At 42.5% G+C, this 21,090-nt stretch overlaps 1 protein-coding gene across 2 annotated transcripts in view; it reads left to right on the top strand.

The window, feature by feature from the left end:
- The first annotated feature begins 2,265 nt into the window (after positions 1-2,265).
- LOC115123034 (potassium channel subfamily K member 2-like) overlaps positions 2,266-21,090 on the top strand; it is a 36,609-nt gene continuing 17,784 nt past the window's right edge. Inside the window, exons 1-6 of one of the 2 annotated variants that reach the window (XM_065025869.1) lie at positions 2,266-2,512; positions 13,358-13,577; positions 13,916-14,006; positions 16,129-16,246; positions 16,901-17,061; positions 20,387-20,573. In XM_065025869.1, coding sequence (XP_064881941.1) covers position 2,512; positions 13,358-13,577; positions 13,916-14,006; positions 16,129-16,246; positions 16,901-17,061; positions 20,387-20,573 — 778 coding nt within the window. In that variant the 5' untranslated portion in view covers positions 2,266-2,511. Of the gene's footprint in view, positions 2,513-2,676; positions 2,818-13,357; positions 13,578-13,915; positions 14,007-16,128; positions 16,247-16,900; positions 17,062-20,386; positions 20,574-21,090 lie in introns of those variants that run through there. The other variant, XM_065025870.1, reaches the window with a different exon arrangement.

Raw genomic sequence — 21,090 nt, 5'->3', positions numbered from 1 at the left:
CAATCAACAGCCAACTCTATGTTAAGGAGATGTATCGCGCTGAATGAGTGGTCACACCAGATACTGACTGGTTTTCTGATCCACTCCCATACTAGATGCATATCTGTATTCCCAGTCATGTGAAATCCATAGATTAGTACCTATTGAATAGTACCTACCTTTCTCCTCTCCTCCCCTACCTCTCCCCCTTTCTCCTCTCCTCTCCTACCTCTCCCCCTTTCTCCTCTCCTCCCCTACCTCTCCCCATTTCTCCTCTCCTCTCCTACCTCTCCCCCTTTCTCCTCTCCCTCCCCTACCTCCCCCTTTCTCCTCTCCTCCCCTACCTCTCCCCCTCTCCTCTCCTCCCCTACCTCTCTCCCTTTCTCCTCTCCTCCCCTACCTCTCTCCCTTTCTCCTCTCCTCCCCTACCTCTCTCCCTTTATCCTCTCCTCCCCTACCTCTCCCCTTTTCTCCTCTCCTCCCATACCTCTCTACCCCATCCTCCTCTCCTCCCTACCTCTACCCCTCTCCTCCCCCTACCTCTCCCCCTTTCTCCTCTCCTCCCCCACCTCTCCCCCTTTCTCCTCTCCTCCCTCACCTCTCCCCCTTTCAATCCTCTCCTCTCCTCCCCTACCGCTTTCCTTATCTCTTCTCTCTGCTCTAGATAGATAGATAGATAGATAGATAGATAGATAGATAGATAGATAGATAGATAGATAGATAGATAGATAGATAGATAGATAGATAGATAGATAGATAGCATGGTTGTGAGGTCTGGGGTCCGCTCACCAATCAAGATTTCACAAAATGGGACAAACACCAAATTGAGACTCTGCATGCAGAATTCTGCAAAAATATCCTCCGTGTACAACGTAGAACCCCAAGCAATGCATGCAGAGCAGAATTAGGCCGATACCCACTAATTATCCAAATCTAGAAAAGAGCCGTTAAATTCTACAACCACCTAAAAGGAAGCAATTCCCAAACCTACCATAACAAAGCCAAAACCAAGCCATGGGGCTCTGTTCACAAACACAAACACACCCCACAGAGCCCCAGGACAGCAGCATAATTAGACCCAACCAAATCATGAGAAATCAAAAAGATAATTACTTGACACATTGGAAAGAATTAACAAAAAAAACATGACCATCTTGATGATCCAGAGGAGGAATGGGAGAAGGTCATGTGGTCTGATGAGACAAAAATCGAGCTTTTTGGTCTAAACTCCACTCGCTGTGTTTGGAGGAAGAAGAAGGATGAATAGAACCCCAAGAACACCATCCCAACTGTGAAGCATGGAGATGGAAACATCATTCTTTGGGGATGTTTTTCTGCAAAAGGGACTGGACGACTGCACCATATTGAGGGGAGGATGGATGGGGCCATGTATCGCGAGATCTTGGCCCCAGCATGACAACGACAACGACCCAAAACACACAGCATGACAACGACCCAAAACACACAGCCAGGGCAACTAAGGTGTGGCTCCGTAAGAAGCATCTCAAGGTCCTGGAGTGGCCTAGGCAGTCTCCAGACCTGAACCCAATAGAAAATCTTTGGAGGGAGCTGAAAGTCCGTATTGCCCAGCGACAGCCCCGAAACCTGAAGGATCTGAAGAAGGTCTGTATGGAGGAGTGAGCCAAAATCCCTGATGCAGTGTGTGCAAACCTGGTCAAGAACTACAGGAAACGTATGATCTCTGTAATTGCAAACAAAGGTTTCTGTACCAAATATTAAGTTCTGCTTTTCTGATGTATCAAATGCTTATGTCATGCAATAAAATGCAAATTATTTACTTAAAAATCATACAATGTCATTTTCTGGATTTTTGTTTTAGATTCCGTCTCTCACAGTTGTAAAAATTACAGACCTCCACATGCTTTGTAAGTAAGAAAACCTGCAAAATCGGCAGTGTATCAAATATTTGTTCTCCCCACATATTATATATATATAATATGACATTTGTAATGTCTTTATTGTTTTGAAACTTCTGTATGTGTAATGTTTACTGTTAATTTGTATTGCTTATTTCACTTTTGTATATTATCTACCTCACTTGCTTTGGCAATGTTAACACATGTTTCCCATGCCAATAAAGCCCCTTGAATTGAATTGACAAAGAGACAGAGAGACAGATAGAGTGAGGGAGAGCAAGAAAGCGAGAGTGAGGGAGAGCAAGACAGCGAGTGTGAGGGAGAGCAAGAGAGAGAAAGAGCAAAAGAAAGAGAGACCTAGAGAGAGAGAGCGCGAGAGAGAGAAAGAGCAAAAGAATGAGAGACCTAGAGAGAGAGAGCGCGAGAGAGAGAAAGAGCAAAAGAAAGAGAGACCTAGAGAGAGAGAGAGAGCGAGAGAGAGGTCTTGGCTGTGGTGCCATGTGGAAACGTCCGCCCTGCATGCACCTGCGTGTGAACACCAACATAGGCAAACAAAGAGAAGAAGAGAAACGGGAAAATAAGAGAAAACATTCCACTAATCACGGAGAGAACGTCTTGTGAGGAGCGGAGAGCAGAGGGCATCGGCTAGAGAATAAGTAAGTGGCGGTCTTTAACGTTTACTGGACCGGTGTGTGTAGGTGCGCCAATGGACCGCTGTGTGCGTTTAGGTGCGCGCATGTACTGTAGGCTACGTGTGCTTGCTTGTGTAAGAGGACACAGACAGGGTTATGATTCCCCTTTATTCAATATCTTATATCTCTTATAGAGGGAGGGCCGGCAGCTGCCCTGTGTAGACTGTATATAGACTATGGTATGAAAGTACTGAACAATTTACTGTACTATTGTTCATTCTGATACGGATTCCCCTTCAGAGGACAGGACTGCCTGCTGCTTCTCTGTGGTGAGACAAGATTAGACCATGAAAAGTACCCACTGCACAACGTTTCTGTTTCGTAGATGTTTGGATTTTGTTTATTTTTTTTGTGTGCGTTTTGGTAGATTCTGTTATTGTGGTAGCTTGTGAGTTTCCTACTCTACTTAGACCGCGGGTCTACCATTTGTACACACATAGGCCTACTTTAGGAAGGCTAAAACTGATTAGGTACTTTTTATCTTCCAGAAAACTACATTTGTATCATGCAGCACAGCGCTATTGCGTGCGTGTGAAGGACAGGTGCAGCGTTCTGCGCGCGGGCATAGCATATCCTGTCCCTAGATCAGTGCAAACACGCGTATTAAGTGGATTTCTCTGCACATTTACAATATTATTTAAATAATAATAAGCATTTATTGTAGGCCCATGTGATTGAGACTGAATCGCCTGGACATGTTCAGTAGCGTCAGTTCAACATCTAGTTTAGATGTATTTTTGGTTGAGTTGTCAATTGACTTGATTTCAACATGAAATCAACAAAAAGTGTCATAATGTCATTGGATTTAGGTTAAAAATTGGGTGAAAAAAATTGCCTTACCTTGATAACTTTTTGCAAATCCAATCAGTTTTCCACGTTAATTCAACGTCGTCGCATTGCATTTTTTTGTCAACACGACATGGAAACAACGTTGATTCAACCAGTTCAAGCATTTCTTGTTTAAAAATACACGTTTAGGCCTTGCACTTTGGGTGATCATGGAGTTGGGGTAAAACAGTCATAAACTCATTAGGCATTTAAAAAGGCCTTTTCCTCAATACATTTTTATAAACTTCCATCTGAATTGGGTGAAATAGTGTGCAATCACAGCAGGAAGGGCAACCAGTGAAGAACAAACACCATTGTAAATACAACCCATATTTATGTTTATTTATTTTCCCTTTTGTACTTTAACTATTTGCACATCATTACAACTCTCTCTCTCTCTCTCTCTCTCTCTCTCTCTCTCTACCAGTCTCTTTTACTATACCACAGGTCAGTCTATATAGGGTAGAGTTGTGTGGTTTTCTATTGGTCACAGGGGAGGGTTGTGTGGTTTTCTATTGGTCACAGGGGAGGGTTGTGTGGTTTTCTATTGGTCAAAGGGGAGGGTTGTGTGGTTTTCTATTGGTCACAGGGGAGGGTTGTGTGGTTTTTATTGGTTAACATTCACTCTTTTACAGGTTCTTCCATCCTCATTTCCTCATCTGCTTTATCAAGGTGTATTCATACTTCCCTTATGCATTACGCATTTCCATGTGCTAACTTTTACTAACCCACAGGTCAGTATAGTCTACCAGTCTCTTTTACTAACCCACAGGTCAGTATAGTCTACCAGTCTCTTTTACTAACCCACAGGTCAGTATAGTCTACCAGTCTCTTTTACTAACCCACAGGTCAGTATAGTGTACCAGTCTCTTTTACTAACCCACAGGTCAGTATAGTCTACCAGTCTAACTTTTACTAACCCACAGGTCAGTATAGTCTACCAGTCTCTTTTACTAACCCACAGGTCAGTATAGTCTACCAGTCTCTTTTACTAACCCACAGGTCAGTATAGTCTACCACTCTAACTTTTACTAACCCACAGGTCAGTATAGTCTACCAGTCTCTTTTACTAACCCACAGGTCAGTATAGTCTACCAGTCTAACTTTTACTAACCCACAGGTCAGTATAGTCTACCAGTCTCTTTTACTAACCCACAGGTCAGTATAGTGTACCAGTCTCTTTTACTAACCCACAGGTCAGTATAGTCTACCAATCTAACTTTTACTAACCCACAGGTCAGTATAGTCTACCAGTCTCTTTTACTATACCACAGGTCAGTATAGTCTACCAGTCTCTTTTACTATACCACAGGTCAGTATAGTCTACCAGTCTCTTTTACTAACCCACAGGTCAGTATAGTCTACCAGTCTCTTTTACTAACCCACAGGTCAGTATAGTCTACCGGTCTCTTTTACTAACCCACAGGTCAGTATAGTCTACCAGTCTCTTGTACTAACCCACAGGTCAGTATAGTCTACCAGTCTCTTTTACTAACCCACAGGTCAGTATAGTCTACCAGTCTCTTTTACTAACCCACAGGTCAGTATAGTCTACCAGTCTCTTTTACTAACCCACAGGTCAGTATAGTCTACCAGTCTCTTTTACTAACCCACAGGTCAGTATAGTCTACCAGTCTAACTTTTACTAACCCACAGGTCAGTATAGTCTACCAGTCTCTTTTACTAACCCACAGGTCAGTATAGTCTCTCTCTTTTACTAACCCACAGGTCAGTATAGTCTACCACTCTAACTTTTACTAACCCACAGGTCAGTATAGTCTACCAGTCTCTTTTACTAACCCACAGGTCAGTATAGTCTACCAGTCTAACTTTTACTAACCCACAGGTCAGTATAGTCTACCAGTCTCTTTTACTAACCCACAGGTCAGTATAGTGTACCAGTCTCTTTTACTAACCCACAGGTCAGTATAGTCTACCAATCTAACTTTTACTAACCCACAGGTCAGTATAGTCTACCAGTCTCTTTTACTATACCACAGGTCAGTATAGTCTACCAGTCTCTTTTACTATACCACAGGTCAGTATAGTCTACCAGTCTCTTTTACTAACCCACAGGTCAGTATAGTCTACCGGTCTCTTTTACTAACCCACAGGTCAGTATAGTCTACCAGTCTCTTGTACTAACCCACAGGTCAGTATAGTCTACCAGTCTCTTTTACTAACCCACAGGTCAGTATAGTCTACCAGTCTCTTTTACTAACCCACAGGTCAGTATAGTCTACCAGTCTCTTTTACTAACCCACAGGTCAGTATAGTCTACCAGTCTCTTTTACTAACCCACAGGTCAGTATAGTCTACCAGTCTAACTTTTACTAACCCACAGGTCAGTATAGTCTACCAGTCTCTTTTACTAACCCACAGGTCAGTATAGTCTACCAGTCTCTTTTACTAACCCACAGGTCAGTATAGTCTACCACTCTAACTTTTACTAACCCACAGGTCAGTATAGTCTACCAGTCTCTTTTACTAACCCACAGGTCAGTATAGTCTACCAGTCTAACTTTTACTAACCCACAGGTCAGTATAGTCTACCAGTTTCTTTTACTAACCCACAGGTCAGTATAGTGTACCAGTCTCTTTTACTAACCCACAGGTCAGTATAGTCTACCAATCTAACTTTTACTAACCCACAGGTCAGTATAGTCTACCAGTCTCTTTTACTATACCACAGGTCAGTATAGTCTACCAGTCTCTTTTACTATACCACAGGTCAGTATAGTCTACCAGTCTCTTTTACTAACCCACAGGTCAGTATAGTCTACCAGTCTCTTTTACTAACCCACAGGTCAGTATAGTCTACCGGTCTCTTTTACTAACCCACAGGTCAGTATAGTCTACCAGTCTCTTGTACTAACCCACAGGTCAGTATAGTCTACCAGTCTCTTTTACTAACCCACAGGTCAGTATAGTCTACCAGTCTCTTGTACTAACCCACAGGTCAGTATAGTCTACCGGTCTCTTTTACTATACCACAGGTCAGTATAGTCTACCAGTATAACTTTTACTATACCACAGGTCAGTATAGTCTACCAGTCTCTTTTACTAACCCACAGGTCAGTATAGTCTACCAGTCTCTTGTACTAACCCACAGGTCAGTATAGTCTACCAGTCTCTTTTACTAACCCACAGGTCAGTATAGTCTACCAGTCTCTTGTACTAACCCACAGGTCAGTATAGTCTACCGGTCTCTTTTACTATACCACAGGTCAGTATAGTCTACCAGTATAACTTTTACTATACCACAGGTCAGTATAGTCTACCGGTCTAACTTTTACTATACCACAGGTCAGTATAGTCTACCGGTCTCTTTTACTATACCACAGGTCAGTATAGTCTACCAGTCTAACTTTTACTATACCACAGGTCAGTATAGTCTACCAGTCTCTTTTACTAACCCACAGGTCAGTATAGTCTACCAGTCTCTTTTACTAACCCACAGGTCAGTATAGTCTACCAGTCTCTTTTACTAACCCACAGGTCAGTATAGTCTACCAGTCTAACTTTTACTAACCCACAGGTCAGTATAGTCTACCAGTCTCTTTTACTAACCCACAGGTCAGTATAGTCTACCAGTCTAACTTTTACTAACCCACAGGTCAGTATAGTCTACCAGTCTCTTTTACTAACCCACAGGTCAGTATAGTCTACCGGTCTCTTTTACTATACCACAGGTCAGTATAGTCTACCAGTCTCTTTTACTAACCCACAGGTCAGTATAGTCTACCAGTCTCTTTTACTATACCACAGGTCAGTATAGTCTACCAGTCTAACTTTTACTATACCACAGGTCAGTATAGTCTACCAGTCTAACTTTTACTATACCACAGGTCAGTATAGTCTACCAGTCTAACTTTTACTAACCCACAGGTCAGTAGAGTCTACCAGTCTAACTTTTACTATACCACAGGTCAGTATAGTCTACCAGTCTAACTTTTACTATACCACAGGTCAGTATAGTCTACCAGTCTCTTTTACTATACCACAGGTCAGTATAGTCTACCAGTCTAACTTTTACTATACCACAGGTCAGTATAGTCTACCAGTCTAACTTTTACTATACCACAGGTCAGAATAGTCTACCAGTCTAACTTTTACTAACCCACAGGTCAGTAGAGTCTACCAGTCTAACTTTTACTAACCCACAGGTCAGTAGAGTCTACCAGTCTAACTTTTACTATACCACAGGTCAGTATAGTCTACCACTCTAACTCTATACCACAGGTCAGTATAGTCTACCAGTCTAACTTTTACTATACCACAGGTCAGTATAGTCTACCAGTATAACTTTTACTATACCACAGGTCAGTATAGTCTACCAGTATAACTTTTACTATACCACAGGTCAGTATAGTCTACCAGTCTAACTTTTACTAACCCACAGGTCAGTAGAGTCTACCAGTCTAACTTTTACTAACCCACAGGTCAGTATAGTCTACCAGTCTAACTTTTACTATACCACAGGTCAGTATAGTCTACCACTCTAACTCTATACCACAGGTCAGTATAGTCTACCAGTCTAACTTTTACTATACCACAGGTCAGTATAGTCTACCAGTATAACTTTTACTATACCACAGGTCTGTATAGTCTACCAGTATAACTTTTACTATACCACAGGTCAGTATAGTCTACCAGTATAACTTTTACTAACCCACAGGTCAGTATAGTCTACCAGTCTAACTAACTTTTACTAACCCACAGGTCAGTATAGTCTATCAGTCTAACTAACTTTTACTAACCCACAGGTCAGTATAGTCTACCAGTCTCTTTTACTAACCCACAGGTCAGTATAGTCTACCAGTCTAACTAACTTTTACTAACCCACAGGTCAGTATAGTCTACCAGTCTCTTTTACTAACCCACAGGTCAGTATAGTCTACCAGTCTAACTAACTTTTACTAACCCACAGGTCAGTATAGTCTACCAGTCTCTTTTACTAACCCACAGGTCAGTATAGTCTACCAGTCTAACTCACTTTTATTAACCCACAGGTCAGTATAGTCTACCATTCTAACTAACTTGTACTAACCCACAGGTCAGTATAGTCTACCAGTCTAACTTTTACTATACCACAGGTCTGTATAGTCTACCAGTATAACTTTTACTATACCACAGGTCAGTATAGTCTACCAGTATAACTTTTACTAACCCACAGGTCAGTATAGTCTACCAGTCTAACTAACTTTTACTAACCCACAGGTCAGTATAGTCTACCAGTCTAACTAACTTTTACTAACCCACAGGTCAGTATAGTCTACCAGTCTCTTTTACTAACCCACAGGTCAGTATAGTCTACCAGTCTAACTAACTTTTACTAACCCACAGGTCAGTATAGTCTACCAGTCTCTTTTACTAACCCACAGGTCAGTATAGTCTACCAGTCTAACTAACTTTTACTAACCCACAGGTCAGTATAGTCTACCAGTCTCTTTTACTAACCCACAGGTCAGTATAGTCTACCAGTCTAACTCACTTTTATTAACCCACAGGTCAGTATAGTCTACCATTCTAACTAACTTGTACTAACCCACAGGTCAGTATAGTCTACCAGTCTCTTTTACTAACCCACAGGTCAGTATAGTCTACCATTCTAACTAACTTTTACTAACCCACAGGTCAGTATAGTCTACCATTCTAACTAACTTGTACTAACCCACAGGTCAGTATAGTCTACCATTCTAACTAACTTGTACTAACCCACAGGTCAGTATAGTCTACCAGTCTCTTTTACTAACCCACAGGTCAGTATAGTCTACCAGTCTCTTTTACTAACCCACAGGTCAGTATAGTCTACCATTCTAACTAACTTTTACTAACCCACAGGTCAGTATAGTCTACCATTCTAACTAACTTGTACTAACCCACAGGTCAGTATAGTCTACCAGTCTCTTTTACTAACCCACAGGTCAGTATAGTCTACCATTCTAACTAACTTTTACTAACCCACAGGTCAGTATAGTCTACCATTCTAACTAACTTGTACTAACCCACAGGTCAGTATAGTCTACCAGTCTCTTTTACTAACCCACAGGTCAGTATAGTCTACCAGTCTCTTTTACTAACCCGCAGGTCAGTATAGTCTACCATTCTAACTAACTTTTACTAACCCACAGGTCAGTATAGTCTACCAGTCTCTTTTACTAACCCACAGGTCAGTATAGTCTACCAGTCTCTTTTACTAACCCACAGGTCAGTATAGTCTACCAGTCTCTTTTACTAACCCACAGGTCAGTATAGTCTACCAGTCTCTTTTACTAACCCACAGGTCAGTATAGTCTAGTCTCTTTTACTATACCACAGGTCAGTATAGTCTACCAGTCTCTTTTACTAACCCACAGGTCAGTATAGTCTACCAGTCTCTTTTACTATACCACAGGTCAGTATAGTCTACCAGTCTCTTTTACTAACCCACAGGTCAGTATAGTCTACCAGTCTCTTGTACTAACCCACAGGTCAGTATAGTCTACCAGTCTCTTTTACTAACCCACAGGTCAGTATAGTCTACCAGTCTCTTTTACTAACCCACAGGTCAGTATAGTCTACCATTCTAACTAACTTTTACTAACCCACAGGTCAGTATAGTCTACCAGTCTCTTTTACTAACCCGCAGGTCAGTATAGTCTACCATTCTAACTAACTTTTACTAACCCACAGGTCAGTATAGTCTACCAGTCTCTTTTACTAACCCACAGGTCAGTATAGTCTACCAGTCTCTTTTACTAACCCACAGGTCAGTATAGTCTACCAGTCTCTTTTACTAACCCACAGGTCAGTATAGTCTACCAGTCTCTTTTACTAACCCACAGGTCAGTATAGTCTACCAGTCTCTTTTACTAACCCACAGGTCAGTATAGTCTACCAGTCTCTTTTACTATACCACAGGTCAGTATAGTCTACCAGTCTCTTTTACTAACCCACAGGTCAGTATAGTCTACCAGTCTCTTTTACTAACCCACAGGTCAGTATAGTCTACCAGTCTCTTTTACTAACCCACAGGTCAGTATAGTCTACCAGTCTCTTTTACTAACCCACAGGTCAGTATAGTCTACCAGTCTCTTTTACTATACCACAGGTCAGTATAGTCTACCAGTCTCTTTTACTAACCCACAGGTCAGTATAGTCTACCAGTCTCTTTTACTATACCACAGGTCAGTATAGTCTACCAGTCTCTTTTACTAACCCACAGGTCAGTATAGTCTACCAGTCTCTTGTACTAACCCACAGGTCAGTATAGTCTACCAGTCTCTTTTACTAACCCACAGGTCAGTATAGTCTACCAGTCTCTTTTACTAACCCACAGGTCAGTATAGTCTACCATTCTAACTAACTTTTACTAACCCACAGGTCAGTATAGTCTACCAGTCTCTTTTACTAACCCGCAGGTCAGTATAGTCTACCATTCTAACTAACTTTTACTAACCCACAGGTCAGTATAGTCTACCAGTCTCTTTTACTAACCCACAGGTCAGTATAGTCTACCAGTCTCTTGTACTAACCCACAGGTCAGTATAGTCTACCAGTCTTACAGTCTATCCTGTCCTCTGTCCACCATTCATAGTGACAATAGTTGGATCGTTTGTCCAGATCTGCAAGAGGCTAAATAACAATCATACCACACGTAAATGTGTTCAAAGTGGCATCAATGTTCAATAAGAGTAACAAAGGCCACGAATAAGTTAGTTGAACACTTGGTTTGGGTGTTTTGAGTGTTTATTATTTTATTTTTTACACATATCCTTCAGTAACATAAACTAGTGAAAATGATCTTGTGTTATAACAACAGAAAAAAAGTATATATAACCTATTCTAATGTTATATAAGACCTTCATAAACACAACCAAATTATTGTTTTTGCGATAGCGTATATGAAATGGATTAATTACACTGTTAGAATTTTACATTATCTTGAAGGGGGGGGGGGGGGGGGTCCATCTAGGCCCAGCAGGTCTATTTATATATATTTTTACTGCATGCACACACAGGACGTCCCCCTGATTTAACATCATTGGTTCCACTGGCCAGTGATTAACACATATAAATCATGCTTCTGCTAAAAACTGTAAAATGGTGCAGTTCACAACTTTTGGGGATTTGAGAAATAAGTTTAGTAACTCTAGAAAGTTATGTGATTCCCCCTTTATATTAACAGCGTCCATCAAAACTGCTTGCAAAGGTGTGTTTTTCTGCAGCGACGTTGACTGGGCATGTATGTTTCTCTCCCTGTGCAGCACTCTCAATTTGAAAGCACATAGAGAGGAATATTCTTTTATCGCATAGAATGCGACAAGCTGACCAATCGAATAGGTCAACTTTTCTACTATGGGGTTGTCTGAGTTTGTTGTTTGCTGAGGAAATTTAAATGTGGACGACAATTTTTCATTAGATAATTCCAAATTTGCGTAACCAAATGTATCGGTTCTCAGTTCCGCTTTGGGTTCTCATTTGGATCATAATCGCCAGCACCTGGTCCAATTGAACCCCTGTGTGTAAGGTATGGATGTTTGGACAGTCAATGTAAATAATCTCTACGGTGCAGGTCTGAGCAGGTAGACAGCTCGGGTTAGCAGCTCAGCAGTCTGTTGGCCTGGTGGTAGAAGCTGTGTCAGAGCTTGTTGGTCTGAGACCCGATGCTCCAGGAAACCCTGTTCGGTAACAGAGGGAACAGTCCGTGGCTCGGGTGACTGGAGTCTTTGACGATCTTCCGGTGTAAATGACCTGGAGGGCAGGGAGCTCACCCCCAGTGATGTATTGGCCCGTCCGCACCACCCTCTGTAGAGCCTTGCGGTTGAGGGCGGTGCAGTTGCCATACCAGGCGGTGATGCAGCCAGACAAGAGTCTCTCAATGGTGCAGCTGTAGAAGTTCTTAGGGACCATGCCAAATTTCTTCAGTACCCTGAGTTTGAAGTGGCACTGTTGCGCCTGCTTCACCCCCAGTGCAGGTGTGATGGGTCCATGTCAGGTCCTCTGTGATGTGCACACCAAGGAACTTGAAGCTTTTGACCCTCTTCACTACAGCCCAGTCGATGCAGATGGGGGCGTGCTATACGATATACGTTAGCGCAGCAGTTTAAGAGCCCGGCCATGTTCCACACAACGTTATTTATTGGTACATTTCACACACACACACACACACACACACACACACACACACACACACACACACACACACACACACACACACACACACACACACACACACACACACACAGGGTGAAGGCTGCAGAATAGCTGATGTGTGTGATTCACATTGCCCACAACAGTTTAAGAGCCCGGCTGCTCGACGGCCGTGTCTCACACAACACTATTTATTGGTGCATTTCCTGAACAAACAGCCAATGTGTTTCTCCTTCTGCAGAAGAGCACGTGTCAGACCTACACAACACAGAAACATAGAGAAAACCCACACAACAATGACTCACCAGCCACAGCACAGCATGGACACACACTTCCCTTTAAGACATGGACACACACTTCCCTTTAAGACATGACACACACTTCCCTTTAAGACATGGACACACACTTCCCTTTAAGACATGGACACACACTTCCCTTTAAGACATGGACACACACTTCCCTTTAAGACATGGACACACACTTCCCTTTAAGACATGGACACACACTTCCCTTTAAGACATGGACACACACTTCCCTTTAAGACATGGACACACACTTCCCTTTAAGACATGGACACACACTTCCCTTTAAGACATGGACACACACTTCCCTTTAAGACATGGACACACACTTCCCTTTAAGACATGGACACACACTTCCCTTTAAGACATGGACACACACGGGCTCCTTCTAATTTCTACTTCCCTTTAAGACTTTCAAGATGTCATATCAATGAAACTTCATTTAAAGTATGAACTATCTGAGTTTGTTGACAGGAAATAAAGAAGATACTGTAAAATACGTTATCAATCAACTAATCATCTCTTCTCCCCATCGCCCAAATAGTGGCAGCACCTGACCTAGTGGACCCCAAATCCGCCACTCACAGCAGCAAGCCCCGCCGCTCCTTCTCCGCCAAGTCAATCACACTGAGCCCCACAGAGGAGTGTCAGGCTATTGCCACGGTGATGAAGTGGAAGACGGTGTCGGCCATTTTCCTCCTGGTGGTGCTCTACCTGGTCGTTGGAGCTGCCGTCTTCAAGGCCCTAGAACAACCCCATGAGAGGTATTTATCATTCTCTCTCCCTCTCCCTGCACACAATCCCCCCCTCTCGCTCTCAATCTATCCATGTTCAAAGCCCAGGAACAACCCCATGAGAGGTATCTATCCATCTCTCTGTGTCTCTGTCTCTCTCTCTCTCTCTCTAGAGGTATCTATCCATCTCTCTGTTTCTCTCTCTCTCTCCATATCTCTCCCTCTTTCTCCTATTTATCTCTCACTCTCCCTGCACACAATCTCTCTCTCTCTCTCTCTCTCTCTCTCTCTCTCTCTCTCTCTCTCTCATCACTCTCTCTATCCCTCCTTTATCTCTTTGTAAACCTGTCATCCTCCTCTCTCTCCAGTGCTCAGCGCCTGGCCATCCTGACTCAGAAACTAGACTTCCTCTCTACACACTCCTGTGTAAACCACAGCCAACTGGAGGAACTGGTCAAGGTACCATTGTTACTGCTTGTGTGTGTGTCTGTGTGTGTGTGTAATCATGTTAATTGCCAGAGTGACTCATTAAGAATGTATCTCTGCTACCATTGGTGCTGATTTGCGTGGTGAATTCCAAAATGTTAACGTTTTAACACACACTGATGTCACAGTGTGGCTTCAGGAAATAAATAAGTTGATTAAAAAGGACTAAAAACCACTCTGGGTCTTGGAGTGACCTCACTGACCATGGTAACAGATGTACTGTACATGGTGGCAGGCTGAATTCGTCAGGGAATGAGCCTACTCCCTGGTCATCCCATTACTGAGACTGGGGCTAACAGCTGCACTACCAATCTATTCAATGTCATAATGAGATATGAACTACCGGTGTGCCGCAAGGATGAGTCAGAGTTCCTCTCAGACAGAGGCGAGGTTGTTCTCAGCTTTAACTCTTCTCACAGTCTGACAGAGGTGACATTAAGCAACCAGCAGTCGTTTGGCTCTCCCTTCTCTGCTCATGTCCAGTAGAGCCATTAGACCATCAGAACACACAGGGTTTACTGTTTTCTTCTGCTGTTGAAAACCTTGTGTCTAGATATTGGTCTACTCGTTAAAGAACAGGCAAGAACCAGAAAACAATAGTGTGTGTGTGTGTGTGTGTGTGTGTGTGTGTGTGTGTGTGTGTGTGTGTTTAAAATGTTTAACTTGGGTCAAACGTTACAGGTAGCCTTCCACAAGCTTCCCACAATAAGTTGGGTGAATTTTGGCCCATTCCTCCTGACAGAGCTGGTGTAACTGAGTCAGGTTTGTAGGCCTCCTTGCTCGCACACGCTTTTTCAGTTCTGTCCACACATTTTCTATAGGATTGAGGTCAGGGTTGTGTGATGGCCACTCCAATACCTTGACTTTGTTGTCCTTAAGCCATTTTGCCACAACTTTGGAAGTGTGCTTGGGGTCATTGTCCGTTTGGAAGACACATTTGCGACCAAGCTTTGACTTCCTGATTGATGTCTTGAAATGTTGCTTCAATATATCCCCATAATTGTCCCTCTTCATGATGCCATCTATTTTGTGAAGTGCACCAGTCCCTCCTGCAGCAAAGCACCTCCACAGCATGATGCTGCCACTCCCGTGCTTCATGGTTGGGATGGTGTTATTCGGCTTGCAAGCCTCCCCATTTTTCCTCCAACCATAACAATGGTCATTATGGCCAAACAGATATATTTTTGTTTCATCAGAGAAGAGGACATTTCTCCAGAAAGTACAATCTTTGTCCCCATGTGCAGTTGCTAACCGTAGTCTGGCTTTTTTATGGTGGTTTTGGAGCAGTGGCTTCTTCCTTACTGAGCGGCCTTTCAGGTTATGTCGATATAGGACTCGTTTTACTGTGGATATAGATATGTTTGTACCTGTTTCCTCCAGCATCTTCACAAGGTCCTTTGCTGTTGTTCTGGGATTGATTTGCACTTTTCGCACCAAAGTACGTTCATCTCTAGGAGACAGAACGTGTCTCCTTCCTGAGCGGTATGACGGCTGCGTGGTCCCATGGTGTTTATACTTGCGTACTATTGTTTGTACAGATGAACGTGGTACCTTCAGGCCTTTGGAAATTGCTCCAAGAGATGAACCAGATTTTTTTCTGAGATCTTGGCTGATTTCTTTTGATTTTCCCATGATGTCAAGCAAAGAGGCACTGAGTTTGAAGGTAGGCCTTGAAATACATCCACAGGTACACCTCCAATTGACTCAGGCTAATTGAAATAATTGATCAGAAGCTTGTAAAGCCATGACATCATTTTCTGGAATTTTCCAAGCTGTTTAAAGGCACAGGCAACTTAGTGTATGTAAACTTCTGACCCACTGGAATTGTGATACAGTGAATTATAAGTGAAATAATCTGTCTGTAAACAACTGTTAGAAAAATTACTTGTGTCATGCACAAAGCAGATGTCCTAACCGACTTGCCAAAACTATAGTTTGTGAACAAGAAATTTGTGCAGTGGATGAAAAACGAGTTTTAATGTCTCCAACCTAAGTACTTCCCACTTCAACTTTATTTCTGCGTACCCAGTCAACCTACTATTTAGAATTAAGTATTGGTATTCAGACATGGTCTATGTGTGTGTCTCATCCACAGCAAGTGGTGTCAGCGATCCGTTCAGGGGTGAACCCAGCCGGGACTCTGACCAATCACAGCAGCCTCTGGGACCTAAGCTCGTCTTTCTTCTTCGCTGGAACTGTCATCACTACTATCGGTAAGTGTGTGTGTGTGTGTGTGTGTGTGTGTGTGTGTGTGTGTGTGTGTGTGTGTGTGTGTGTGTGTGTGTGTGTGTGTGTGTGTGTGTGTGTGTGTCGAACATCTCATTTACCCTCTAAGTACAGTCGTCATTACAACGTTCTTCTGTAAATCAATTTTCATGATTCTATCCTTCCTATTATCTCTCTGTTCTCCCTTCACTCCCCAAGGACCTGGGATCTAATTGCACTTCAAAAAGACTGGGTGGGGCCTCTAACAAGAGGTGGAGGGATGGAGGGGGAGAGGGAGAGGTGGAGGTTAAAGTCTAGGACTAATTGGTTGGTGACCCACCCTAAGGACACAGGGGAGAAAGGGAAGGAAAGAGAGAGAGACAAAAGAGAAAGAGTGAATAGTGTAAACCTAGCTGTAGCTAATGGATATTATTATTGCCTTGTCTTCCTCCTTATAAAGGGAAATCACATTCACTTGTTCCCAAAGGAAGCAACTCTGCAAGTGATTTCATTTCCAGACAGAATTGCTGTATTACGGACGAAGAAAACATTTAAGTGACAAAGAACTAAACAATCAAATAACTAGTAGAATAACAAGGAAATAGAACACATAAACAACTGCACAGTCTTTTAAAGATGCCGCCTTTCTTCCGCCTCTCCAGGATTTGGGAACATTTCCCCCCATACGGAAGGAGGGCGTATCTTCTGTATCATCTATGCCCTTCTGGGCATCCCTCTGTTTGGCTTCCTGCTGGCTGGAGTAGGAGACCAACTGGGAACCATCTTTGGGAAGGCCACCGCCAGGGTCGAGAAGATGTTTGTGGTGAGTCCATGTAGAGTGTGTGTGTGTGTGTGTGTGTGTGTGTGTGTGTGTGTGTGTGTGTGTGTGTGTGTGTGTGTGTGTGTGTGTGTGTGTGTGTGTGTGTGTGTATGTGTGTAGCCACTCTTAATTACTTCTATATCCCAGGAGAGTAGAGGCCTGTCTGTCAGGAGGTTTTGAAATGACTGTCCATTACTTCATTACAGTTAGCAACACTGTACAACAGGGGTGTCAAACATATGGCCCACCAGGCTTCTAATCCAGTCTGCGGGTGGTTGGAGCAACAAAAAGATATATCACAACAACAACAACAAATGTATCATAATTCTTATTAATATATATATATAGTACCAGTCAAAAGTTTGTACACATCTACTCAATCAAAGGTTTTTCTTGATTTTTACTATTTTCTACATTGTAGAATAATAGTGAAGACATCAAAACTATGAAATAACACATATGGAATCATGTAGTAACCCAAAAAGTGTTAAACAAATCCAAATATATTTTAGATTCTTAAAAGTAGCCACCCTTTGCCTTGATGACAGATTTGCACACGCTTGGCATTCTCTCAACTATCTTCATGAGGTAGTCACCTGGAATGCATTTCAATTAACAGGTGTTCCTTTTTAAGTTAATTTGTTAGAGCGTTAGAGCCAATCAGTTGTGTTGTGACAAGGTAGGGGTGGTATACAGAAGATAGACCTATTTGGTAAAAGACCAGGCAAGAAGGGCTCAAATAAGCAAAGAGAAACGACAGTCCATCATTACCTTAAGACATGAATGTCAGTCAATCCGGAGAATTTCAAGAACTTTGAAAGTTTCTTCAAGTCCAGCGCTATGATAAACTAGCTCTCATGAGGACCGCCACAGGAAAGGAAGACCCAGAGTTACCTCTGCTGCCGAGGATAAGTTCATTAGAGTTACCAGCCTCAGAAATTGCTGCCCAAATAAATGCTTCACAGAGTTCAATTGACAGACACATCTCAACATCAACTGTTCAGAGGAGACTGTGTGAATCAGGCCTTCATGGTCGAAATGCTGCAAAGAAACCACTACTAAAGTACACCAATAAAAAGAAGAGACTTGCTTGGGCCAAGAAACATGAGCAATGGACATTAGACTGGTGTAAATCTGTCCTTTGGTTTGCAACCGCCGTGTCTTTGTGAGACGCAGAGTAGGATGATGTCCGCATGTGTGGTTCCCACCGTGAAGCATGGAGGAGGAGGTGTGATGGTGTGGGGGTGCTTTGCTGGTGACACTGTCAGTGATTTATTTAGAATTCAAGGCACAATTAACCAGCATGGCTACCACATCATTCTGCAGCAATACACCATCCCATCTGGTTTGCGCTTTGTGGGACTATCATTTGTTTTTCAACAGGACAATGACCCAACACACCTCCAGGCTGTGTAAGGGCTATTTGACCAAGAAGGAGAGTGATGGAGTGCTGCATCAGATGACCTGGCATCCACAATCACCCAACATCAATCCAATTGAGATGGTTTGGGATGAGCTGGATAGCAGAGTAAAGGAAGAGCAGCCAACAAGTGCTCAGCATATTTAACTCCTTCAAGACTATTGGAAAAGCATTCCAGGTGAATCAAATCAAATCAAATGTATTTATATAGCCCTTCGTACATCAGCTGATATCTCAAAGTGCTGTACAGAAACCCAGCCTAAAACCCCAAACAGCAAGCAATGCAGGTGGAAGCTGGTTGAGAAGCTGGTTGAGAGAATTCCAAGGGTGTGCAAAGCTGTCATCAAGGCAATGTGTGGCTACTTTGAAGAAACAAAAATTAGTTTAAAAATGTGTTAATTAACAAATGTGCTTAAAAACCAAAGCCTATGCAACATGAACCTATTTAAAACGGTATAGGCCCAATACATTATTAGTGTATATTGAATTTGCTTGAATTTCCCTGCCAATGCATTGTTGTTTGGACCATTAAAAAAAAACCACAAACACATTTTTGAGGTATGCTATATGATAACAACGGTAATAGATCAGTTGTTGTATTACTTGCGAGGCTCAGCTGAGTGAGCATACATTTAAATATTTTACTGGGCTGACGGTGTCTGTATCTGATGGTCAGTCTCAGCTGACACTGACCAAAAAGGGACACTGTCTTCCAGCTGATAGGCGACACTCAAGTCGCACTGCATTAATTCATGGCTCATGCACAAATTCATGTTGTTACTCCTATGAACAGAGAAAGTGAAATATTCCTTGATATTAAAAAAGACCCAAGCTGCTAATAATAACAACACAAGCCTATAGAGACACTTTCCTTCTCATTCATTACTGCTGCAGTGTTGGTTGTAGTGCTGAGTGGAAGTAGGGAGAATGTGCATTTGAATAGCTCATTAAAGTGTTGATTACAAAGTGTTGACAGTGCTGAGTAAGAACGTAAACATAAACTCACTAATAAAAACACCAGCTCTTTTCTGTGTTCGTTGACAGTCTCTCTCTAGTCGTGGTTTTAAAAGTTTTGAAATCTCACAGTATCAACTTTACTGTAGCTTTCTTTAACGCCTGCTACGTTACTGCAGACACGGTCATCTGAGCCATCCGATTGGTCAGCAGTAGGCCTATAGTGCACTTGATTTGCTCTCCGGGCCTTCCTGGAAGGCAGAGTTTGTACCTTCAGACACATGCTTTATCGTCGTTATCGTCGTTTTTTATACAGAAATGTTTGGCGATCGACTAGAAATACCTTTCACGATCGACCGACCGGTTGGTGACCACTGGTCTACATGAATTATTTACCAGGTTTAATGTTTGATTTGTTACATTAAATAATTCAGTAACTGACTGGAAAAAAATGATGTAAATCATTCATTCTTATCAGCAGTAAGAAACTAGCCATTGTTGGCTAACAGTGGAGCACTGCTAGCTAACTGCACAAAAACAGTCAACAATTTAGGGAGTAGAAACCCCCAGAATTGACGAAATTGTATAGTCAAAGGGGGGAATAATTATCCTGTCAAGGATTTATTTTTATTTTTTAAATGGAGGCAGCATACTAAAACAAAAAAACATGACACCGTGTGTAAATGATAAGACATCAGTGCAGGAAATGACAGCCAATTATCGAATGCTGCCCCTGGGGCAAAATGAGTTTGACACCACAGCACTAAAGTATTGCCTGGAATACCATCCCTCATGGCCACCTCCTAATCATCCCCAGACTCCAGTTGGCTAACTCTGCAACTCTTCCCAAGGTCACTGCTGTACATGAGAAATGTGGTGTGAAGTTAGCTGGAATAATGGTTAGATAGATTATTAATCTATCTCCCTCCCTCCCTCCCCCCTCTCTCTCTGTAGCAGTGGGATGTTAGTCAGACCAAGATTCGTGTCCTCTCTACCGTTCTCTTCATCCTGTTCGGCTGTCTGCTCTTCGTGGCGCTGCCGGCAGCCATCTTTAAACATATTGAGGGCTGGAGTGCCCTGGAGTCCCTCTACTTTGTAGTCATCACCTTGACAACCATTGGTTTCGGGGACTTTGTCGCAGGTAAATGTTTACGACGGTAGTAATTCGATACAGGCCAAGTCCTAACTTGAAATGTGTATGCTTAAATATACGTTCGTACACTCACACTTTTTCATTTAACCTTTATTTATACAGGTTTGTCTCATTAAGATGAATATCTATTTTAAAGACTAGTTAAGACCAATCACTCAGGGAAAGTGAACAGAACATACAGATCGGCTATTTTCATTGGATCACAACAGCAGGAAATGCAAAATTGTAGTGTACTCAAAGCTGTGATGAAAAATGTATCAACCATGAATTATAATCCACATAATAATTCACATTTCCTGTTGCTGCAGGATTATTGTCCTGCTGTGAGAAGCAGGGTCACATTAAGACAGGGCACTATCAGATAGAATGTACTGCTCAGAACTACAACAAGGAGCTGGTCAGCCTAACGTGTGTGTGTTTCTGTGTGTGTGTGTGTACGTGTTTGTGTGGGTGTGTGTGCGTGACACGTGTGTGTGTGTGTGCACGCGTTTGTGTCTACGTGGGT

This window comes from Oncorhynchus nerka, linkage group LG12 (assembly GCF_034236695.1).
Source record: "Oncorhynchus nerka isolate Pitt River linkage group LG12, Oner_Uvic_2.0, whole genome shotgun sequence".
In the NCBI taxonomy this organism is placed as follows: domain Eukaryota; kingdom Metazoa; phylum Chordata; class Actinopteri; order Salmoniformes; family Salmonidae; genus Oncorhynchus; species Oncorhynchus nerka.
Note: the sequence above shows the minus strand (reverse complement) of the source record. Positions and strands in the feature narration are given on the sequence as shown.